The sequence below is a fragment of the Capricornis sumatraensis genome, chromosome 3 (genome assembly GCF_032405125.1).
Source record: "Capricornis sumatraensis isolate serow.1 chromosome 3, serow.2, whole genome shotgun sequence".
Taxonomy (NCBI): Eukaryota; Metazoa; Chordata; class Mammalia; order Artiodactyla; family Bovidae; genus Capricornis; species Capricornis sumatraensis.
The window spans coordinates 134,540,848-134,564,468 of NC_091071.1; the positions used below are offsets into that span (position 1 = coordinate 134,540,848).

Genomic DNA, 23,621 nt, shown 5'->3' on the forward strand with positions numbered 1-23,621 from the left:
TGGTAATATAAGATGTTAACAATGGGGAACAATAGTGTTGGTGATACTGTGGAGAAAAAAGAACCCCTATGCACTATTGGTGGGAATGTAAATTGGTGCAGCCATTATGGAAGTCAGTATGAGTTTAACTATTGGGCTTCCCAGGTGACACAATGGTAAAGTATCTGCCTGCTAATGCAGGAGAAGCAAGAGACATGCAATCAATCTCTGGGCTGAGAAATCCCCTGGAGTAGGAAATGGCAACTTGCTCATTTTCATGCCTAGCAAATTCCATGGACAGAGGACCCTGGTTGGCTACAGTCCATGGGGTCATAAAGAGTCACACATGACTCAGTGACTGGGCACATATACACACACACACACATGGATTTAACTATGGGGTGGTTAAAAATAGTTACCATATGATCCATCAATCCCACTTCTGGGCATGTATGTGAAGGAAATGAAAACACTAACTTGAAGAGATATCTGCACTCCACATTCACTGCAGGTTTATTCACATTAGTCAAGACGTGAAAATAACTTACGTGTCCATTGACGAATGGATAAAAAAAAGTAAGAAACTATTGGTTTACATGCATGGACCTAGAAGGCATTATACTAAGTGAAATAAGTCATAGAGAAAGACAGATAGACATTTTCTCACTTACATGTGGATTCTAACTAGTCAAATGGTACAAACTCTATGCTATAAGATGAATAATACGTTCTTGGATCTAATGTACGGTATGGTGACTATAATTAGCATTACTGTACTATATATTTGAAAGTTGTTAAAAGTGTAAATTTTAAATGTTATCACCATACTCACATATGAAGGTAAATATATAAGGGGATGGAGGTGCTAAACTTAATGCGGTAAACATTTTGCAATATATACATGTATCAAATTATCATATTGTACACCTCACACTTACATATGTTATATCAATAATACCTCAATAAAGGGGAAAACAAAATGAGGGAAACAAACCAATGTACATTGGTGCAGCCACTGCGGAAGTCAGTATGCATTTAACTATTGGGCTTCCCAGGTGGCAGAGTGGTAAGGAATCCACCTGCCAATGCAGGAGATGCAAAAGATATGGTTTCAATCTCTGGGCTGGGAAGATCCCACCAGGGAAGTACCTCTAAATATTTTTACATCAAATTACATGGTCATCCTTGTTGCCACAGAGGTGTAGTGTCAAGTTTGCCAAATATACCAACAATTAGAGTTGGGGCAGACAGGATATCCTTAAGAAGGGTTACTGACAGACAAAAACCTGTTAACTATATGGACAATTAATAAATAGCACTGAGACAACTATCTATCCATTTCAGCAAAATTATCAATAGATCCTTACCTCGTACCAGAAACATCAAATATAGATGTATTAAATATTTAAATATAGAAAGTATACACAGAAAATCATCTAGGAAAATGCTGACATAATCTTGGAGAGGGGAAGGATATTCTAAACAATAGAATAGCCATAATAGCCATAAGGAAAAGCTGCCAGATTTGACTACATAAACATTTCAAATTTCTATAAGGACCATGAAGAAGTAAAAACAAATGTAGATAACAAACAGCATAGATAACAAAGTGTTGTTATTCAAAAATAAAAAGCATTTTCACACATAAATAAGCACAGACACAACCCAATTTGTAAATAAGAGCAGAGATTATAAATAGTCAAATAACAGAAATACAAATGGGTAATAAGCACATGAAAACTTCACTCATTAATTCTCAGGAATATGCAAATTAAAATACCAATGAAATATTATTTTTGTGCATCAAATTAACAAAAACAAAAATGACCAGGCTGTGAGATAATGGATATTTTCCTACATTTTGGGTAAATAAGTAAATCTGGTTTAAAGGATACTCTTGCAGTTATCTATCAAAAGTAAATATGCTCATTCACTTTGATCCAACAATTCTGCTTCTCACATTTATCCTATCATATACTTGTACAGGTGAAAAAATAATATATACCATTTAGCAAGTGACTATTATGTTCTAAATCCTTTAAATTCTTTGAAATATTTGATAATATAATCATTTTGCAAGTGAAAACTGAAAGTCAGATGTAAATTGCCTAAATTTATTTGACCATGGTAGTAGAAGAATTTGGGTTTGAACCTAGGTATTTCTTCCTGTAAAATCCAAGCTCTTTTCCCCATATACTAGTTTCTTATTCCTAATTCTCTTACCATCACCAAACACTGCCTTTCATTGGTAGGTAAATTCCCTCCTCCCTGCCCCTACCTTTCTTGAATCCTGACCTTTGGGGAAATGATTTCACATTCTGTCACTGTCAGGGTTTAGATAGAAATTTATTATACTATATTTAAATAATCTTAATTTAGGAAGGGACTCTAAAAATGTGAAGGAACTATTGAAAGACTGTCACCTGAATCAGCTGTGAATTGAAAGAGATGTTAGTCCTTTCCAGTTCAGATAAGCATTCCAGAAGTTTGTCTCAAAATACAGCATTTCTTTAACACATTGTCTACCTTGGTTCATAAAAAACTCTTCTCTGAACTTCAAACTTCAAAGTTTATTTTACCGTAGAATTCTGAAGATTTTGTGACTTGTTGATGAAGCAATTAGCTTAGACTTTAAGGAATTTGTTCTAGAACTCCAGCTTTCAATTTACAATCCTGTTGCCTTAGGTGATAGATTCTTTCAACTTTCTAAGTCTGTTGATTTTATGTAACCTATGTTTTACAGGTTACCCACTGAATTTATCTTGTTTAACTTAATTTAGTTTTATCTCTCATACACAGGTGTGACTATCACCCTTAAGAAAAATATTTAAGGTAAGTTTTTTCTTTTTTAAACATTAAACTTTATTTTGAAATAACTGTAGATTCACACAGTTGTAAGAAATAACACAGAGAGACCATGTACCTTTCATCCAGGTTCCCTCAATAGTAACATCTTGAAAAACTGTATAATGTCAATATCAATCAGGATAGTAACATCTTATACAATTAAGATGTAGAATATTTCCACAAGGATCCCTAATGTCCTTTTATAGTCACAGCCATTTCTTTCCTGCCTCCATCTCCTACTTAAGGCCTGGCAACCACTAACCTGTTCTGTAGTTTTATAATTTCAAGAATGTCATATAAAAGAATTCATATAGTATATATTTGAGGATTGGCTTTTTTTTCACTCAGCATAATTCTCTGGAATTTCATCCAGGTTGTTGTATGTATCAATGTTCCTTTGAATTGTTGAGTATTATTCCATGGCATAGAGGTAGCACAGTTTGTTTAGCCATTCACCAATTAAAGAATATTTGTGTTGTCTCCACTTTTCGGCTACTATGAATAAGGCTCTATGAACATTTTGTTCAGGGTGTTTGTGTGTGTGTGATTGTAAGACTTAATTTTTCTAGGATAAATGCCTAAGAGTATAATTGTTGGGGTACATGGAGGTTGCATAGTTAGTGTTTTTGAGAAACTGCCAAAATGTTTTCAGGAGTTGTTATATAATTTTAGATTCCTATCAGCAATTTCTCCACATTTCACCAGCACTTAATTTTATTACTGTTTTTTATCTTAGGTAAGAGACTTAGGACAAGGTTTGGTTTTGTTTGCCCAGGGATGTCCCAGTAGCTTCAGCACTTCTTCTTGAAAAGGCTATCATTCCTCCATTAAATTGCTTTTGCATCACTGTTGAAAATCAGTTGGGTGTAATTTTGTGGGCCTATTTCAGGGGTGTCTATTCTGGTCCATTGATCTTTGTGTCTCTCTTCTAGTACCACACTATCTTTACTCTTAACTACTGTAGCTTGATTACTATAGCTGCTGCTGCTGCTGCTGCAGCTAAGTTGCGTCAGTCATGTCCGACTCTGTGTGACCCCATAGACGGCAGCCCACCAGGCTCCCCCGTCCCTGGTATTCTCCAGGCAAGAACACTGGAGTGGGTTGCCATTTCCTTCTCCAATGCATGAAAGTGAAAGGTGAAAGTGAAAGTGAAGTTGTGTCCGACTCTTCGCGACCCCAGGGACTGTAGCCTACCAGGCCCCTCCGTCCATGGGATTTTCCAGGCAAGAGCACTGGAGTGGGTTTACTACAGCTAGTAGGCCTTAATATGGGTAAAGTGATTCCTCCCATTTTCTTCTTTTTAAAGATGACTTTAGCTACTCTAGGACCTATGCTTCCTATATAAATTTTAGAATGGTTTTGTCTATATTTACAAAGAACTGGTATTTAGATAAAAATTACATTAAATCTAAAGGTCAATCTGGGAGAACTGACATCTTTACTATGTTGAGTTTTCCAACTCATGAATATGTTATGTCCGCAGGACTGCGGTTTTTGTGCTTCTAATGTCTGCCTCCCAGTGGATGAGGCTTGTCTAGAGACTTGTACAGGTTTCCTGGAAAGAAGGGCTGGTGACTGTTCCCTGGTGAAGCTGGGTCTTGTTCCCTAGTGGGCAGGGTCATGTCTCAGGGCACGTCTAGAGGCAGCTTTGGGTTCAGAAAATCTTTAGGCTGCCTGTCTGTGGATGGGAAGGGCTGTGTCCCTATCCAGTTTGTTGTTTGGCCTGAGACATCACAGCACTGAAGCTTGTGGTCTATTGGGTAAGGCCAGATCATGGGACCAAAATGTCAGCCTGGAAAACTCATGCAAATGAATGTTCTTCGATATATCTACCATCAGTGTCTATATCTCTGTGGTGGGCCACAGCTGCTCCCTTCCTCCCCAGGAGACCCTCTAAGACCAGCAGGTAGGTCTGGCCCAGCCTTGTCCCAAATTACTGCTTTTTCCCTTATTCTTAGTGTGTGTGAGATTTTGTGTGCACCCTTTAAGAATGCAGTCTCTATTCCCTAATCTTATGGAGCTTCAGGAAATCAAGCCCCACTGACCTTCAAAGCCAAATCCTCTGGGGCTTCTCTCCTTGGTTCCAGACCCTGGGCTTGAGGTCCTAACATGGGGCTCAGAACTCTCCTGGGGAGAACTTTTGTAATATGATTATCTCCAGTTTGTGGATCACCCACCTAAGGATATGGGATTTGATTATATCCACAGTCTGCTTCCCCTACCAGTCTCACTGTGGTTCTGCTCTTATGTATTCAGCTGTAGAAGGTTATTTTCTGGTAGGTTTTAGTCTTTTTCAGTGATGATTGTTCTGCAGATTATTTTGACTGGTATATTCATGAGAGGTGGTAAGCTTAGGGCCCTGCTACTCTGCCATCTTGGCTGCTCTCTCCCAACCATGTCTTTTAAATCAGTTATTATTGACATGTTGGGACTCCAGTCTGCCATTTAGTTATTTTTTTCCTGTTTGTTTCCGCTATTTCTCATTCTTTTTTTCTTTTTTCTTACCTCATTGTGGGTTATTCGAATATTTTTTAGGATTCCACACTGATTTATAGTTTTTTAGGGTTTTTTTTTTTTACAGTTTTCTTAGTGATTGTGCTAGGTATTATAACATATTCACTTATTTCAATCTACTGGTATTGATATTTTACCTCTTTGAGTGAAGTATAGAAATCTTACTTCCATTTAGGCATTTTAATCATCCCAACTTTTAAAAAATAATTGTCCTATGTATCTCCCCTACTTACATTTCACATCTGCAGATTATTTTGGTCAGGAGGTCGTGTTATAATCTTTGATTTAATGATTACATATTATTTAAAAACCCATGAGAATTAGAATAGGCTATATTTGCCTATTCTGCTGTTTCTTTGTTTCTATAGCTCCAAGCCTTTTTCTGTTATCATTTTCTTTTCTTTTAAAGAATTTCCTTTAGGTATTCATTAGGGGTATGTTTGCTAGCAACAAATTCTCTTAGTTTTCCTTTGTCTAAGAATATCTTCTTTGCCCCATCACTCGTGAATTATTGCTGGGTATAGAATTTACAGTTGCCACTTCTTTTCTTTTCATACTTGAAAACTATTGGGCCACATCCTCTGGTTTCCATGATTTTAAATGAGAAAATCACTATCATTCAAATAGATATTCCATGGTATGTTTTTATTCCCTATAGATTTCACTGTTTCCCTCTGGCTGCTTTCAAGACATTTTTTCTTTAATTTTTAGAAGTATAATGGTTGTGTGCCTTGAATTTCTTTGGGTTTACCCTCTTTGGGCTTTGGTCAGCTTCTTTAATCCATAGGTTTACGTTTTCCACAAATGCTGGGGTGTTTTCAGCCAATATTTATTTGAATAATTTCACCTTATCCTTCTCTTTCTCCTCCTTCTCCTCCTCTCTCCTTTTCTTCTAGGATTCTAATGAGTATCAATATTGTTATTGACAATATTGACAACTCATATTGCCATATTGCTATTGTTCTACAGATCCCGGAAATTCTGTTTCTTTCTTTTTTTTTTTCAGTTTATCTTCATTCTGTTGTTCAGATTGGTAAATCCTACTGATATTTTTTCAAGCTCACTACTTCTGTCCTCTATTATTTCCACTCCACTACTGACTCGAATTGATGACATTTTAATTTTGCTTATTGTTTTTTTAAAAAAGCCTGGAGTATGTTTTTGGTTTCCTTCTATAAGGCTGTGTTAGGCTCAGATGATGGATTCTCCAGAAGCTAAGAAGACAGAGGCAATAAGAAGCTACACTTCTAGTGAATTTAGAGGATGGATATCTGTTGGTGGTCAACTTCCACGTAATTCAGGTGTAGGAAAAAGACCTGAGTGATAGAAGGCTCAGAAAAAGGCCAGTAAAAATAGAGGACTTCTGAAATAAAAATAAGATTATTTCATATTGAAGTCCTTTTTGAACAACTGGTCTATGGTAGCCTTAGAAAGTGCTTTCTTGGACAACTGTTATACTGTTAAGGTATCAGTTAATAGGCCTAATGATGATAATATTACTGAATTAAAGTGACATCAAGTTACTAGGCCTGTGGTTATTAGAAGCACTGAGAGAGCTCCTGTAAGGGGTCAGAACTGGGACTTACTATGTGATATGGGTTTGAAGGGTCATTGTGTGTTGTCATATAAGCAAAGACTTACTAGAAAGGTGAATATATAAGCTTGAATTAGGGCAATGGCAAATTCAAAGGCAGTAAGTAAAACAAGGATTGTTGTTGTTGTTCAGTCGCTCAGTTGTATCTGACTCTTTGTGGGTCCATGGGCTACACACCAGCTTTCACTATCTCTTGGAGTCTGCTCGAACTCATGTCCATTGAATTGATGATGCCATCCCACCATCTCATCCTCTGTTGCCCTGTTCTCCTCCTACCCTCAATCTTTCCCAGCATCAGGGTTTTTTCCAGTGAGTTGGCTCTTCACATCAGGTGGCCAAAATATTGGGGCTTCAGCTTCAGCATCAGTCATTCCAATGAATATTCAGGGTTGATTTCCTTTAGGATTGACTGGTTTGATCTCCTTGCTGTCCAAGGGACTCTCAAGTGTCTTCTCTAACACCACTGTGTGAAAACATCAATTCTTCAGCACTCAGCCTTCTTTATGGTCCAACTCTCACATCCATACATGACTACTGGAAAAATGATAGCATTGACTATACAGACCTGCCGGCAAAGTGATATCTCTTCTTCTTAATACACTGTCTAGGTCTGTCATAGCTTTTCTTCCAAGGAGGAAGCATCTTTTAATTTAATGGCTGCAGTCACCATCTGCAGTGATTTTGAAACCCAAGAAAATAAAGTCTATCACTGTTTCCATTGTTTCCCCATCTATTTGCCAGGAAGTGATGGGACCAGATGCCATGATTTTTGTTTTTTGAATATTTGACTTTTAAGTCAGCTTTTTCACTATTCTCTCTCACTTTCATCAAGAAGTCCTTTAGTTCCTCTTCACTTTCTGCCATAAGGGTGGTGTCATCTACATATCTGAGGTTATTGATATTTCTCCCAGCAAACTTGATTCCAGCTTGTGCTTCATCCAGCCCAGCATTTCACATGATGTACTCTGCATATAAGTTAAATAAGCGGTGACAATATACAGCCTTGATGTACTTCTTTGCCAATTTTGAACCAGTTTGTTGTTTCATGTCCAGTTTTAACCATTACTTCTTGACCTGCACACAGGTTTCTCAGGAGGCAGGTAAGGTGGTCTGGTATTCCCATCTCTTGAAGAATTTTCCAGTTTGTTGTAATCCACACAGTCAAAGACTTTGACATAATCAATGAAGCAGAAGTAGATGTTTTTCTGGAATTCTCTTGCTTTTTCGATGATCCAGTGGATGTTGCCAATTTGATCTCTGGTTCCTCTACCGCTTGTACATCTGGAAGTCCTCAGTTCATGTACTGGTGAAGCCTAGCTTGAAGGATTTTGAGCATTACCTTGCTAGCTTTTAAAATGAGCGCAACTGTGCAGTAGTTCGAACATTCTTTGGTATTGGCATTATTGGGGATTGGAATGAAAACTGACTTTTCCAGTCCTATGATCACTGCCAAGTTTTCCAAATTCATTGACAAACTGAGTGCAGCACTTTCACAGCATCGTCTTTAAGGATTTGAAATAGCTCAGATGAAATTCCATCACCTCCACTAGCTTTGTGAATAGTGATACTTCCTAAGGCCCACTTGACTTCACACTCCAAGATATCTGGCTCTAGGTGAGTGTTCATACCATTGTGGTTATCCAGGTCATTAAGACCTTTTTTGTACAGTTCCTTTATGTATTCTTGCCACTTTTTAATACCTTCTGCTTCTGTTAGGTCCATATCATTTCTGTCCTATTGTGCCCATCTTTGCATGAAATATTCCCTTGGTGTCTTTCATTTTCTTGAAGAGATCTCTAGTCTTTCCCATTCTATTGTTTTCCTCTATTTCTCTGCAATGTTCACTTAAGAAGGCTTTCTTATTTCTTCTTGCTATTCTTTGGAACTTTGCATTCAGATGAGTATATCTTTCCTTTTCTGCTTAAATATTATGAAGGCTGTGGCATTACTAATATTTGGTAGTGCTAAAGTTGTTCCCCCAATTAAATGAATTAATAGATGACCTGCTATAATATTAGGTGTTAATCATACAGCAAAGCCTATTGGTCAAATAAAAGAGGAACTGGTGTTCCTTGCAGTAAAAAATGGCAGAAATTTTGGGGTTTTGCCATAAATTCTGCCAAAATTCTGCCATAAAATTTTGGTTTTATGGCAGAAATCAGTAATTACATTTCCTGCTCACAGAGGGACTGCTAGATCTAAACTTATTAACAGTTGTATACATGTGTAAATGAATGTGATATGAGTCAATATATCTGTTGATCCAATAAACAATAAATATAAGGATAACTGATATACATATTAGTGTTATACATATTATACTTATACATATATTAGTGTTATATGTATATACATTAGTGTATACATTAGTGTTATATGTATACTAATGATATACATATTATGTTCAGGTCTGTTCTTTGTGGTTGTGAATAGCTATTATTTGTTTCAATGTAAGTTGGACTAATCATTGTTGAATAAAACCATGCAGTGTTGATTAGTGAGTTAGCTGTGGGGAATAAAATACTTGAGAATATAATGATTGATACAACAATAAGAAGTTACATTATTGTTGGGTTAATGAAAGAGGCAAATAAATTTTCATTCATTTTGCTTCTCAAGGGTGAGTTGTTTTTGCATTTTAGTATATTTTTACTTCTTGGTTTGAAGTATATTTTTAAAATTTTTAGTTGGAATGTAATGATTAGGACTAGAATTTTTGATAAAATAGATGTACGGCAAAACCACTATAATATTGTAAAGTAAGTAGCCTCCAATTAAAATAAATAAATTTTAAAAAGAAAACAATAAAAAAATAGAAATAAACCATGGTGATGTGTCTAGTTGTGGCATATCATTAAGGGGAGAGTTAACACCCAGTCTTTAACTTAAAAGTTTAATTAGTTTTTTAATGAATTTATAATATTGATGAAGATCATTTCTCAAAGTATTTCAATGGAACTAATTCAAGGACAACAGTCATGAAACTGTGGTTTGATCTACAAATTTTAGAGCATTGTCCATAATCTAGGGTTGCTTGTTTTACACATCCTGGAGTAGCATCTGTTTTTAGGCTGAAAGAAGGAACAGCTCAATAGTGCAAAACATCTTTGGAGGAAATTAATATTTAGATTGTTATCTCTATGGATAGTACTACTTGGTTATCTATTTCTAATAATTGCAGCTCTCCTGGTTTTAGATCTGACGTATGAATCATATATGAAAGTCTTCACAGTCCGTTTATTCATAACTTCAATATCATTGGTGTCCTATAGTTTTTATAGTCAGAAAGGGATTATTTATTTCATCTGTCATATAAAGAATTCATAGTGATGGCAAGGGAATTAAAATTAGGATAATGACTGCTAAGATTGTTCAAACTTTTTCCACTTCTTGTACATTTATTGTGCCTGTATGTATTAGCTTAGCTGTTAACATGAGTGAAATAATACATAGGACTAAGGAGCTAATTAAAAATATGATTATTAACGTGATCATGGAAGTGCAGAAGTTCCTCTATAACAGGTGACACTGCATCTTGAAAGTCTCGTTGGGAAGGATATGCCATAGAGGTATATACAATTTCACCTACAACTTCGACAAAGTTATGTATATTTTACTAATATTGCATTTATTGAGAAAGACATAATGGTGTTGGCTTGAAACCAGTAAAAGAGGGCTTGATTCCTTCCTTTCTTAGTTGTTTTAAACTAATATAAGTGGGTTCCTCAAATGTGTGATATCATAGACATCTATGTAATCATTCTGTTTGCAGTGGTTAGCTCTCTCATTTTTATACAAATGCTTCTCAGATTATAAAAGTTGTAAGTATCACTGCTGTTAGTGAAATGAATCAGCCTATTGATGAAACAGTATTTCATGTTGTGTATATATTGGAGTAGTAAGAATATCATTGTGATATTCCAGATAGACCAAGGAAGTGTTATGGGAAAAAAGTTATATTTATGCCTACAAATATAATTACAAAATGAATTTTTGCTCATGCTGTGTTAAGTGTGTGGGAATCAATGTCTGAAGCCTCCTATAATGGCGAATACCACTTCTATTGATAGGACATAACGGATTTGTGCAACTACCTAATATGTATCATGAAGAGTGGTTTCTAGGGATGAGTTGGCTAAAGCAATTCCTATTAAACTACCTATTATAAAAAGGAGAGTAAAGCCTAAGGCTTATAATATAGCAGGGGATCATTTGATATTACCCCGTGAAGAGTTGCCAATCAGCTAAATACTTGTAGACTTCCCTGGTAGCTCAGACCGTAAAGCGTCTGCCTACAATGTGGGAGACCTGGGTTCAGTCCCTGGGTTGGGAAGATCTCCTGGAGAAGGAAATGGCAACCCACTCCAGTATTCTTGCCTCGAGAATCCCATGGATGGAAGAGCCTGGTAGGCTACAGTCCATGGGGTCACAAAGAATCAGACACAACTGAGTGACTTCACTTTCACTAAATACTTGTACTCCTACAGGAATAACAATAATTATAGTAGCTGATGTAAAATATGCACATGTATCAACATCTGTGCCTACTATAAACATATGACTCTTAAGAGTCCCTTGGAATATTCATTGGAAGGACTGATACTGAAGCTGCAGCTCCAATACTCTGGCCACCTGATGCGAAGAGCCAACTTGTTAGAAAAGACCCTGATGCTAGGAAACATTGAAAGCAGGAGAAGAGAGGACAGAGGACAAGATGGTTGGATGGCATCACTGACTCAATAGACATAGTTTGAGCAAGCTCTGAGAGATGGTGAAGGACAGGGAAGCCTGGCATGCTACAGTCCATGGGGTTGCAAAGAATCGGACATGATTGAGCACACAACAACAATAAACATATGATTGGCTCATACGATAAACCCTAAGAGATATCATAGCTCATACTATGCCCATATACCCATATATTATGCCTCAAAGGCTCTGTTTTCCTCAATAATAAGTTACAATATGTGAGACTATTCCAAATCCAGGTAAGATAAGAATATAAACTTCAGGGTGACCAAAAAATCAGAACAAGTATTGATAAAGAATGAGGTCTTTTCCTTCTGCAGGGTCAGAAAAGGTTGTTTTTAGATTTTGGTCTGTTTATAGTATAATTCTAGTGCTAGTGTTGGCAATGATAATAATAGTATACAGCTATAATTAGGAGAGATCACACAAATAATAGTGTTTGAGGTATAGGGAGTGCTTTTATGTTTATAATTGTGGTAATAAAATTAATAGCACCTAGAATTGTAGAAACACCTGCTAAATATAAAGGAAGAAAAAGGTAAGATCAACTGAAACTCCTGCATGAGTAAGGTGTTCATCTAGAGGTGGGTATACAGGTCAGCCTGTACCTGCAACCAGCTGCAAATAAGAGTAAGAAAGAGGGTGGAAGTAGTCAGAAGCATATGCTGTTCATATGAGGGAAGGCTATATTGTGTGATCCAATTATCAGTGGAACTAACCAGTTTCCAAAGCCTCCTATTATCACAGGTATAGATGATATACCTATGAAGTCTGTGTGTGTGTGTGTATTAGTTGCTTAGTCGTGTCTGACTCTTTGCAACCCCATAGACTGTAGCCCACCAGGCTCCTCTGTTTATGGAATTCTCCTGGCAAGAATACTGGAGTGGGTTGCCATTTCCTTCTCCAGGGGATACCTATGAAGTATATCATATATAATGAACAAAATTATTACAAATGTGTGGGCTGTTAAAATTACATTGTAAATCTGATCATCCCCAAGTAATGCTCTCAGTTCAGTTCAGTTCAGTCACTCAGTCGTGTCCAACTCTTTGTGACCCTATGAATCGCAGCATGCCAGGCCTCCCTGTCCATCACCAACTCCCAGAGTTCACTCAAACTCACATCCATCGAGTCAGTGATGCCATCCAGCCATCTCATCCTCTGTTGTCCCCTTCTCCTCCTGCCCCCAATCCCTCCCAGCATCAGAGTCTTTTCCAATGAGTCAACTCTTTGCATGAGGTGGCCAAAGTATTGGAGTTTCAGCTTTAGCATCATTCCTTCCAAAGAACACCCAGGACTGATCTCCTTCAGAATGGACTGGTTGGATCTCCTTGCAGTCCAAGGGACTCTCAAGAGACTTCTCCAACACCACAGTTCAAAAGTATCAATTCTTCGGCGCTCAGCTTTCTTCACAGTACAACTCTCACATCCATACATGACCACTGGAAAAACCATAGCCTTGACTAGATAGAACTTTGTTGGCAGAGTAATGTCTCTGCTTTTGAATATACTATCTAGGTTGGTCATAACTTTTCTTCCAAAGAGTAAGCGTCTTTTAATTACATGGCTGCAGTCACCATCTGCAGTGATTTTGGAGCCCCCAAAAATAAAGTCTGACACTCTTTCCACTGTTTCCCCATCTATTTCCCATGAAGTGATGGGGCCAGATGCCATGATCTTTGTTTTCTGAATGTTGAGCTTTAAGCCAACTTTTTCACTCTCCACTTTCACTTTCATCAGGAAGCTTTTTAGTTCCTCTTCACTTTCTGCCATAGGGTGGTGTCATCTGCATATCTGAGGTTACTGATATTTCTCCCAGCAATCTTGATTCCAGCTTGTGCTTCTTCCAGCCCAGCGTTTCTCATGATGTACTCTGCATGGAAGTTAAATAAGCAGGGTGACAAGATACAGCCTTGATGTACTCCTTTTCCTATTTGGAACCAGTCTGTTGTTCCATGTCCAGTTCTAACAGTTGCTTCCAGACCTGCATATAGGTTTCTCAAGAGGCAGGTAGGTGCTCTGGTATTTCCATCTCTTTCAGAATTTTCTGCAGTTTATTGTGATCCACACAGTCAAAGGCTTTGGCATAGTCAATAAAGCAGAAATAGATGTTTTTCTGGAATTCTCTTGCTTTTTCGATGATCCAGTGGATGTTGGCAGTTTGATGTCTGGTTCCTCTGCCTTTTCTAAAACCAGCTTGAACATCTGGAAGTTCGCGGTTCACGTATTGCTGAAGCCTGGCTTGGAGAATTTTGAGCATTACTAGTAATTACTTGGAGAAGGCAATGGCACCCCACTCCAGTACTCTTGCCTGGAAAATCCCATGGATGGAGGAGCCTGGTGGGCTGCAGTCCATGGGGTCGCGAAGAGTCAGACATGACTGAGCGACTTCACTTTCACTTTTCACTTTCATGCATTGGAGAAAGAAATGACAACCCACTCCAGTGTTCTTGCCTGGAGAATCCCAGGGATGGCGGAGCCTGGTGGGCTGCTGTCTATGGGGCCGCACAGAGTCAGACACGACTGAAGTGACTTAACAGCAGCAGCAACAGTAATTACTAGTAATGCTCTAGGTTGACTTAATTCAGCACTAATTAGTAGGTTTTGGCAGTACCCACTGTTCCAGCCCAGGCACCAAATAATAAATACAGGTGGCTGATTTCTTTATGATTGATTGAGAATAATCAGTGGTTTATGAACACATGCAAAAATGGCTGAGTAAGCGTTAGATGGTAAGTCTAAAGACAGAGGTTGAGTCCTCTCTTTGTGAAGTCCTGAACTCCAAATTCAAAGAAACTGCCTCAATTCTGCAGGAGCTTTTCCTGCCTTTTTCCCCCCAAGTGGCAGAAGTAGATAGAAGCCAGTTGACTAGAGTATTTTATTGTTGTTTAGTTGCTAACTTGTGTCCAACTCTTATAACCCTACAGCCTTTTATAACCCTATAGCCTGCCAGGCCCCCCTGTTCACAGAATTTTTCAGGCAAGAATACTGGAACAGATTGCCATTTCTTACTCCAGGGGATCTTCCCAACCCAGGGATCAAACCCATGTCTCCTACATTAGCAGGCAGATTCTTTGCAACTGAGCCACCAAGGAAGCCCCAAGACTATTTAGCTGTTTACTAAAATTTTGTGGGTACATAATCCCAGTAATCTCATGAGGATTTAGCTTAACTAAAGTGTTTGATTTGCATTCAATTGATGTAGGATAGAGCTTTACAAGTCTTACTGTACAGGAATTAAAGAAATTATATGTGGTTATAGCTTTGAAGGCTCTTGGTCTGTATTAACCTAAATTCCTATTCCAGTACTGAAAGGATTGGTGTAAGGGCTAAAAGTAATATAGACATTACAGCTATTCTTGGTAGAAAAGTTGTTTTGTTTTATATATTCAAATGGTCATTTTACTTTTATGTTATTGACTGATGGAACTATGGTTAGTAATGTAGAATATGTAAGTTGTATGTAGAAATGCAGGTAAAGTAGTTCTATGGTGGCTAATAGTGTAGGTAACATAACGTGCTTATGTTTGTTATTTCTTGAATAATTACTCTTTGGGGTATGAATTCTGATAGTGGCAGGATGCCTCCTACTGGTAATAGAATGGTGAGGATAAGACTTGTAATGATGGGTATTTTGTTTCATGTGTGTGATAATGATAATGCAGTGGTGGCTGAGCTGTGAATTAGTAATGTGAATATAATGACTGTTATTATAATGTAAATTAGTAGGCTTAGGGTTATTAGAGTTGGATTATGTGATAGCTGTTATTCTTCCTATGTGAGTGATTGATGAATAAACTATGATATTTTGTAGTTGGGTTTTATTCAGTCTGCTTCATCTTTCAATTATGACTGATAGTGTGGATATGATTAGTAAGCTTAGGTTAATGGATGGTATAATTTGGTATAATGTGGATAATGGTACAAGTTTTGGTTTTATTAATGGAGTTAAGCCTGCTGTTAGTGAAATGTCCTGTGTGATTTTAAGTACTCAGAAGTGGAATGGGGATAGTCCTAATTTATGACTAGAGCTATTGTTATGATTATTGATGCTGTTGGATTAAAAATGTTTACACTGGTTCATTGACCACAATATGGTAGGCTATTTATAAGTAATATTGATCTGATGGCCTGTGTTAAGAGATATTTAGTTGATGCTGCTATGGCTCGTGGGTTAAAGTTTTTATTAGAATAGGAATGACAGCTAATATATTTCGAATCCAGTTCAAATAAGTAATCAGTATGAACTAGTTATTACAATTAGGGTCCTTGAAATAATGGTTAGTAAGAGAATGATAAGATAATGGGATTTATTGGTAAAGGAAGGATATAAACCAACATTTTCAAGGTATGGGTCCAATGGCTTATTCAGTTGACCTTACTATAGAATATAGTGAAGTGTGGTGGCAGGAAGAATTTTGAATTCTTAAGGGTAGGTTCAATTCCTATAATTCTAGAAATAAAATAATTTAAACTTCTATTATTTACTCTGTCAAAGTGACTCTTTTTCAGACATATTTCTTATGTTTGTAGAGGGATGTTTGATGTTATGTTCAGTAGTGAAACGTGTCATATACACAAGGTTAGTGTTAGTTATAGAAAGTTTTTTCAAAGTAGATGTATGAGTTGGGTGTTGAGAATCGTGGGTATTAATAGTAGTGTTTTGATAATAAAATTAATTGTATATAGTTCTGGTGTATGGGGATTATGGAATGTTCCTAGAAATAGGACTGTTGTGAAAATGTTTATTATGATGGATGTTGGCATATTCTAATAGGAAAAATATAATGAATGTGCCTGCTGCATAGTCTATGTTAGAGGCAGATAAAAGCTCTAATTCTCCTTATGTTAGATCAAAGGGATTCAATTAGTTTCTACAGAATAAATACAATTTATTGAAATAAATTATATTATGGCTAGAGGTCATGATGTAAAAATCAATCATAGATGTTCTTGTGATGCAAGTTGAGAGGGTAAAAGATCTATTTACTAAAAGGACTGATAAAAGGATAATTTCTAGTGTTACTTCACACGAAACTGTTTGTGCCACTGCTCCTAGGGATCCAATTAGAGCATATTTTGAATAATAAGCTCATTCACCTCACAGAATAGAATAGATGGCTAGGTTTGACACAGCTAGTAAGAATACCCCTAGATTTTTGTTGATGAGAGGATAACGAATAGGTAGAGGGATTCATATGGCTAAGGCTAAGGTTAGCGTTAAGATGGTAGAATAATAAATATGGAGATAGATGTTGTATCTGTCTCCATGTTTATTAAATGGAGATTTAAATATTTAAATAGAGATTTAAATATTTATTTTAATAAATTAAGTATTTATTAAAATAGCTGGTCATAGTTGTTCTTTAATGAACAGTTTGATTGCATTGGCAATGGGATATAATATACCATATGGTCCAATAATGTTTGGTCCTTTTTGAAGTTACATGAGACCCAAAACTTTTCTTCAATTAATATGAGAAATGCCACAGCTAGAAGAATTGGGCCAGTGAGTATTACGATGTAAGTTACAAACATTTAGTTAGGGAGAGGAGTTGAACCGTGGTTATAAAGGTTTAAGTTTTATGCAGATCCCTAAAAAATCTTGGTTTTGGGTAGTACATTTATAAAATAATTAAATTAAGATTATATCATTAATAGATTTTAAGATACTTTTGTAAAGTAGAGCTTGTTTCTCTTGTCCTTTCCTACTAGAAGAAATATATAATAGAAATCCAGAAATTAATCTGGATTTACTACAGTCTGAACTGAAACTATGTAGGTAGCTGGGCAGAGATGGTCTATGCTTTCCTGGTGCTACTGTGAGTTGCCTAGTAAAACAATTTGGGAGAGGCAGAATTAAACAGTATAACTTGTTAAAATTAATGTTATATTTATTTATATTGCTTTATAATAATTTATAAGTTTATAATAAACCATGACATAAGTAAACTTTACTTATAATAAGGTAGTAAATTCATAGCGATAGAGTATATGCTTTCTTTTTTTATTTGAATGATTTTCACCAATAGACAGCTTTAATGAAAATATTTTACTCATAGAATGCTAAAATCTTTCCATAAGATGTAAGTAAACTTTAGGTTATTTAGGTGGAAAGAACTTTTAATATAATGAATTAAGTGCAATTATTCATATAAATGAACACTTTTTCTCTTGTCTGTACTCAATTCTTCCTGAGATGATTGTGTTAATATCTTGATTAATTTAGTGAGTCTTTTATCTAGTTAATCCTATGGTTACCATGGTATTATATACTTTTCCATTTCTCTGCCTAATAATTGTCTATTTAAAGGTATTTATTTTATTTTTTTAACATAATTAAGATTTATACAATTTTCACAAAACTAGGATACAAATTCTATTCAAGTTCCCAAGACTTTATCAAGACTCTGATGCTGGGAGGGATTGGGGGCCGGAGGAGAAGGGGACGACAGAGGATGAGATGGCTGGATGGCATCACTGACTCGATGGACGTGAATCTGAGTGAACTCCGGGAGTTGGTGATGGACAGGGAGGCATGGCGTGCTGCGATTCATGGGGTCGCAAAGAGTCGGAGACGACTGAGCGACTGAACTATACTGATAATAGTATATGCCTTTTGATGACAGGATACACAGTAAATATTAATTAATTCAAAATAATATAAAATGTTAACAATGAGTTTTAAAGGATATATCAATATGCTTACTGATTTTCCTTTTCTATTTGTATTTTTTTGTCCACAGGCTTTGTCTTGCATTAACTCATCTGAAAAAGAATGAAAAAAATCATATAATTAAGTCAGCACTTGTGGTATTTGATAAACATGTTATTCACACACGTCTCTAGTGACTGTGTAGTACAACAGTTAAGGGAACAGGCTCTAAGCCGGATTGCCTAGACTCAGCCTCTGCAACTAACCAACCACCTAAATTTGGACATGTTATCCTGCTTCACTCTTTCTCAGTTTCCTCATCTGTCAAAGGGTGATGATCCTCTCTCACAGGGTTGTGTCATTTAAAGGCTAAAGCATCTAACACTGTGTCTGGAACATAATAAGCACAAATGAATGTAAGTTTTGCTGTTAATTTTACCATCATTGTTGTTGTTGTTCAGTCACTAAGTGGTGTCCGACTCTTTGAAACCACACAGACCGCCCAACACCAGGCTTCCCTGTCTTTTACTGTCTCCCAGAGTTTGCTCAGACTCATGTCCATTGAGTTGGTGATGCTCTCTAACCATCTCATCCTCTGCTGCCCACTTCTCCTTTTGCCTTCAATATTTCCCAGCATCAGGGTCTTTTCCAATGAGTCAGTTTTTTGCATCAGGTGGCCCAAGTATTTGAGCTACAGCATCAGTCCTTCCAATAAGGGTAATTTCCTTTAGGATCGACTGGTTTGATCTTCCTGCAATCCAAGGGACTGTTGAGGGTCTTCTTCAGCACCACAATTCAAAAGCATCAATTCTTCAGTGCTCAGACTTCTTTATGGCCCAACTCTTATATCCTTACATGACCACAGGAAAAACCATAGTTTTAACTAGATGCACCTCTGTCGGCAAAGTGATGTCTCTGCTTTTTAATATATTGTCTAGGATTGTCACAGCTTTCCTTCCAAAGAGCAAGTATTTTTTCATTTCATGGCTGCAGTCACCTTCTACAGTGATTTTGGAGCCCAAGGAAATAAAATCTGTCACTGTTTCCACTTTCTCCCCTTCTATTTGCCAGAAAGTGATGGGACTGGATGCCATGATCTTCATTTCATGAATGTTGAGTTTCAAACCAGCTTTTTCACGCTCTTCTTTCAACGTCAAGAGGCTCTTTAGTTCCTCTTCACTTTCTGCCATTAGAGTGGTATATCATCTGTATATCTGAGGTTGCTGATATTTCTCCCAGCAATCTTGATTCCAGGTTGAGATTCATCCAGTCTGGCATTCCACACGATGTACTCTGCTTATAAGTTAAATAAACAGGGTGACAATATACAGCCTTGTTGTACTCCTTTCCAAGTTTTGAATCAGTCGGTTGTTCTATGTCTGGTTCTAATTGTTGCTTTTTGACCCCGCATACAGGTTTCTCAGGAGACAGGTAAGCTGGTCTGGTAGTCCCATCTTTTTAAGAATTTTCCAGTTTGTCGTGATCCACAAAGTCAAAGGCTTAAGTGTAGTCAATGAAGCAGAAGTAGTTTCTCTGAAATTCCCTTGTTTTCTCTATGATCCAACAGACATTGGCAATTTGATCTCTGGTTCCTCTGCCTTTTCTAAACCCCATTTATACACTTGGAATTTCTCAGTTCATGTACTTCTGAAGCCTAGCTTGAAGAATTTTGAGCATAACCTTACTTACATGTAAAATGAGCACAACTGTACAGCGGTTTGAACATTCTCTAGCAGTGCCCTTCTTTGTGACTGGAATGAAAAATGACCATTACTCTTTCTATTCTAACCCCTGACACACCGCACCCTTAAGTTTGTCACTTAGTAACTCTACTAATTTGAATAGAATTGTTAAAATGCATGCATTGTTTTTAAACTTAAATGTCAACATACACTGTACTTGCACTGTACTTTATGTACGTAAAAGATTGTTTTGTAATCACATTGTAGTCAATATATTGAATACTTCTACTTTTCTGGATCTTAATGCCAGTTCAAAACATGAAGTAAAAACTAAAAAAAAAAATCACTTTACTCTAGGTGATTCTGAATATTTTCTGGCTGTTATGCACCTTATCACATATATGCCTGCTGCTGCTGCTAAGTCGCTTCAGTTGTGTCCGACTCTGTGCGACCCCAGAGATGGCAGCCCACCAGGCTCCCCAGTCCCTGGGATTCTCCAGGCAAGAACACTGGAGTGGGTTGCCATTTCCTTCTCCAATGCATGAAAGTGAAAAGTCAAAGTGAAGTCACTCAGTCGTGTCTGACTCTTTGCAACCCCATGGACTGCAGCCTACCAGGCTCCTCCATCCATGGGATTTTCCAGGCAAGACTACTGCAGTGGGGTGCCATCGCCTTCTTCCCATAAGTGCTTGACAATGTTTAAAAGATCACTTTTATTAATCCTTCTTGGAGCCTCACTTTACCCTATCCTCTGGCAGTCATTTGGGTGATCTTCCATCATACATTTGCTATACAAACCCAATTCTGTAAAGCTGTGTGGACACACCCTACATTCTAGATACCTTTCATGAATAGGTCTGTATTTCCTCAATTCATGACACTAGAGAAGATTCTTACATAATAAACTTAAAGAGCTTATAAAAGCATGGAGTGGAACAATCACGTTCTTCTAACTTGTGGTAGTATGCTGAAATATATGTACATACATATCAGTAGCCAGAGGGTATCAATGAAAGCAGCTGCAAAGGAACTGGGCTAGCATATGTCTCTAATTTGCTTAAAGATAATGATCATGCAAGGAATTTATTAGCAAGAGGGCTATGTGAACTTACTAAATAAACTCTTTAATATATATTGCATTTTATTTTATATAATGTATCCATAGAAGAATTAGGTTAATTATATAAGACTAATCTACATGAATAAACTGAAAAGTGTAAAGCAAAGTATAACAAAATCATATAATATGTATTTAGGAATTGAATCATTTTTAAAAGACACTATTCACATATAAACTTAGAAATATAGAATTTTAGAAAAATTGGAGACTCAATAGTCTTAAAACCATTTTTCTCATTTTAAAAATGAGAAAAATCCAGAAAAGTTAACAACCTACTCAAGAGCAAACTGGAGTGAACAATACGAAAATAAGCCCTGTTTTGCTCCCTAAGCATTTACTTTTTAAAAGATATACCATAGATGCGCTTTCTAATTCTGTTTGTTCTTTCCAATTGACTTGGCACTGCTTATAAAGACTCTTCACTCCTCAGGAGATTGGACCACTGGCTTCTTTCACAGACTTCTATTCCAGAATTGTCAAATGACTCAGCGATTCAATGCCTCAGTTGCTTCATCTATAAAACTAGGATAATAATGTCAACCTAACAAGGTTGTATGAAGACTAAATAAATATATGTGAAATGTCTACAAAGTTATGAAGATTATAAGGCAATATAAGGTAACTGCAAGGGGGTGGTATCTAGTTTCGTTCTTTCACTTTTAAAATGGAAAAATCAAGTCTTTTATAAGATAAACGGTTGCCTAAGTTTCCAGTAGTCATTTATGGATGTGAGAGTTGGACTGTGAAGAAGGCTGAGCGCCGAAGAATTGATGCTTTTGAACTGTGGTGTTGGAGAAGACTCTTGAGAGTCCCTTGGACTGCAAGGAGATCCGACCAGTCCACTCTGAAGGAGATCAACCCTGGGATTTCTTTGGAAGGAATGATGCTAAAGCTGAAACTCCAGTACTTTGGCCACCTCATGCGAAGAGTTGACTCATTGGAAAAGACTTTGATGCTGGGAGAGATTGGGGGCAGGAGGAGAAGGGGACGACCGAGGATGAGATGGCTGGATGGCATCACTGACTCGATGAACATGAGTCTGAGTGAACTCCGAGAGTTGGGGATGGACAGGGAGGCCTGGCATGCTGCGATTCATAGGGTCGCAGAGTTGGACACGACTGAGCGACTGAACTGAACTGAAGTTTCAGAGCAGATGGTGACTGCAGCCATGAAATTAAAAGATGCTTGCTCCTTGGAAGAAAAGCTATGACCAAGCTAGACAGCATATTAAAAAGCAGAGACATTACTTTGCCAACAAAGGTCCATCTAGTCAAAGCTATGATTTTTTCCAGTAGTCATGTATGGATGTGAGAGTTGGACTGTGAAGAAAGCTGAGCACCAAAGAATTGATGCCTTTGAGCTGTAGTGTGGGAGAAGACTCTTGAGAGTCCCTTGAACTGCAAAGAGATCAAACCAGTCAATCCTAAGTGAAATCAGTCCTGAATATTCATTGAAAGGACTGATGCTGAAGCTGAAGCTCCAATTCTTTGGCCACCTGATAGGAAGAACTGACTCATTGGAAAAGGCCCTGATGCTGGGAAAGATTGAAAGCAGGAGGAGAAGGGAACGACAGAGGATGAGATGGTAGGATGGCATCATTGACTTGATGGACATGAACTTGAGCAAGCTCCAGGATTTGATGATGGACAGGGAAGCCTGGCGTGCTGCAGTCTATGGGGTTGCAAAGAGTAGGACACGACTGAGCAACTGAACTGAACTGAAGTTCCATAGCTAATCAGTTTACCCCCTCATCAATATTTTCTATTACTTGATACATTATTTCTCCCTTTGAAGAAATAGTTGGAAGTATTAATAATGAAATAAAGAGCTTGCTTTGCTGTTCTATCAGATTTACTCCAAAAGTTATTTTATGATTAAAATATTCCAAAGGATATTAGAATTAAAGTTTTGGAGGAATCACATTATGGGTTTCCAAATATCCTAATCTTCCAGGATGTTTTATTACTCCTGAATGTTATTCCAAATGGTCATTTTTTCTTCTAGGATAAATAATAATTTAGGTGTACTTTAAAATTTTCCTGACGTTTAAAGTATTCCAGACACTGACATACTATGTTCTAAAGTAGTTACCTGTACCACAATATATGTTCTTAGAATTGTTATTATTGTGTAGAACATATATACGCATGCATATGTATTCATATGGATAAATGCAAAAACATATATGGCTAAAACATTAATTTGTAATAATTTTCATTTCACCACATCAACCACTCAGGTAAGTCAAATTTCCACTTTGGAAACTTTCTTCTAAAATTATACTTCTTAATCACAATTTCATCTGGTATTTTCCCTGTCTTTTTTAAAATACATTTTTTCATCTTCTATTTCTCCATAAGTTCCTAATTGGTGAACACTCTCTACAACTCAAGGATGCTTTCATGTTACAATAAAATGTTCTTGCTTGCTCATCTTCTGTCAAGTGTTTGAGTTATATTCTTATTCTCTCTTTATTTTAAT

General features: G+C 37.0%; 1 protein-coding gene across 1 annotated transcript in view; it reads right to left on the minus strand.

Annotated features, from left to right (window-relative positions):
* The window catches only part of C2CD6 (C2 calcium dependent domain containing 6), a 122,312-nt gene that overhangs the window by 17,187 nt on the left and 81,504 nt on the right, over nucleotides 1-23,621 (minus strand). Inside the window, exon 15 of the mRNA XM_068969131.1 lies at nucleotides 18,393-18,451. Within this exon, the coding sequence (XP_068825232.1) occupies nucleotides 18,393-18,451 (59 nt within the window). The remainder of the gene's footprint in view (nucleotides 1-18,392; nucleotides 18,452-23,621) is intronic.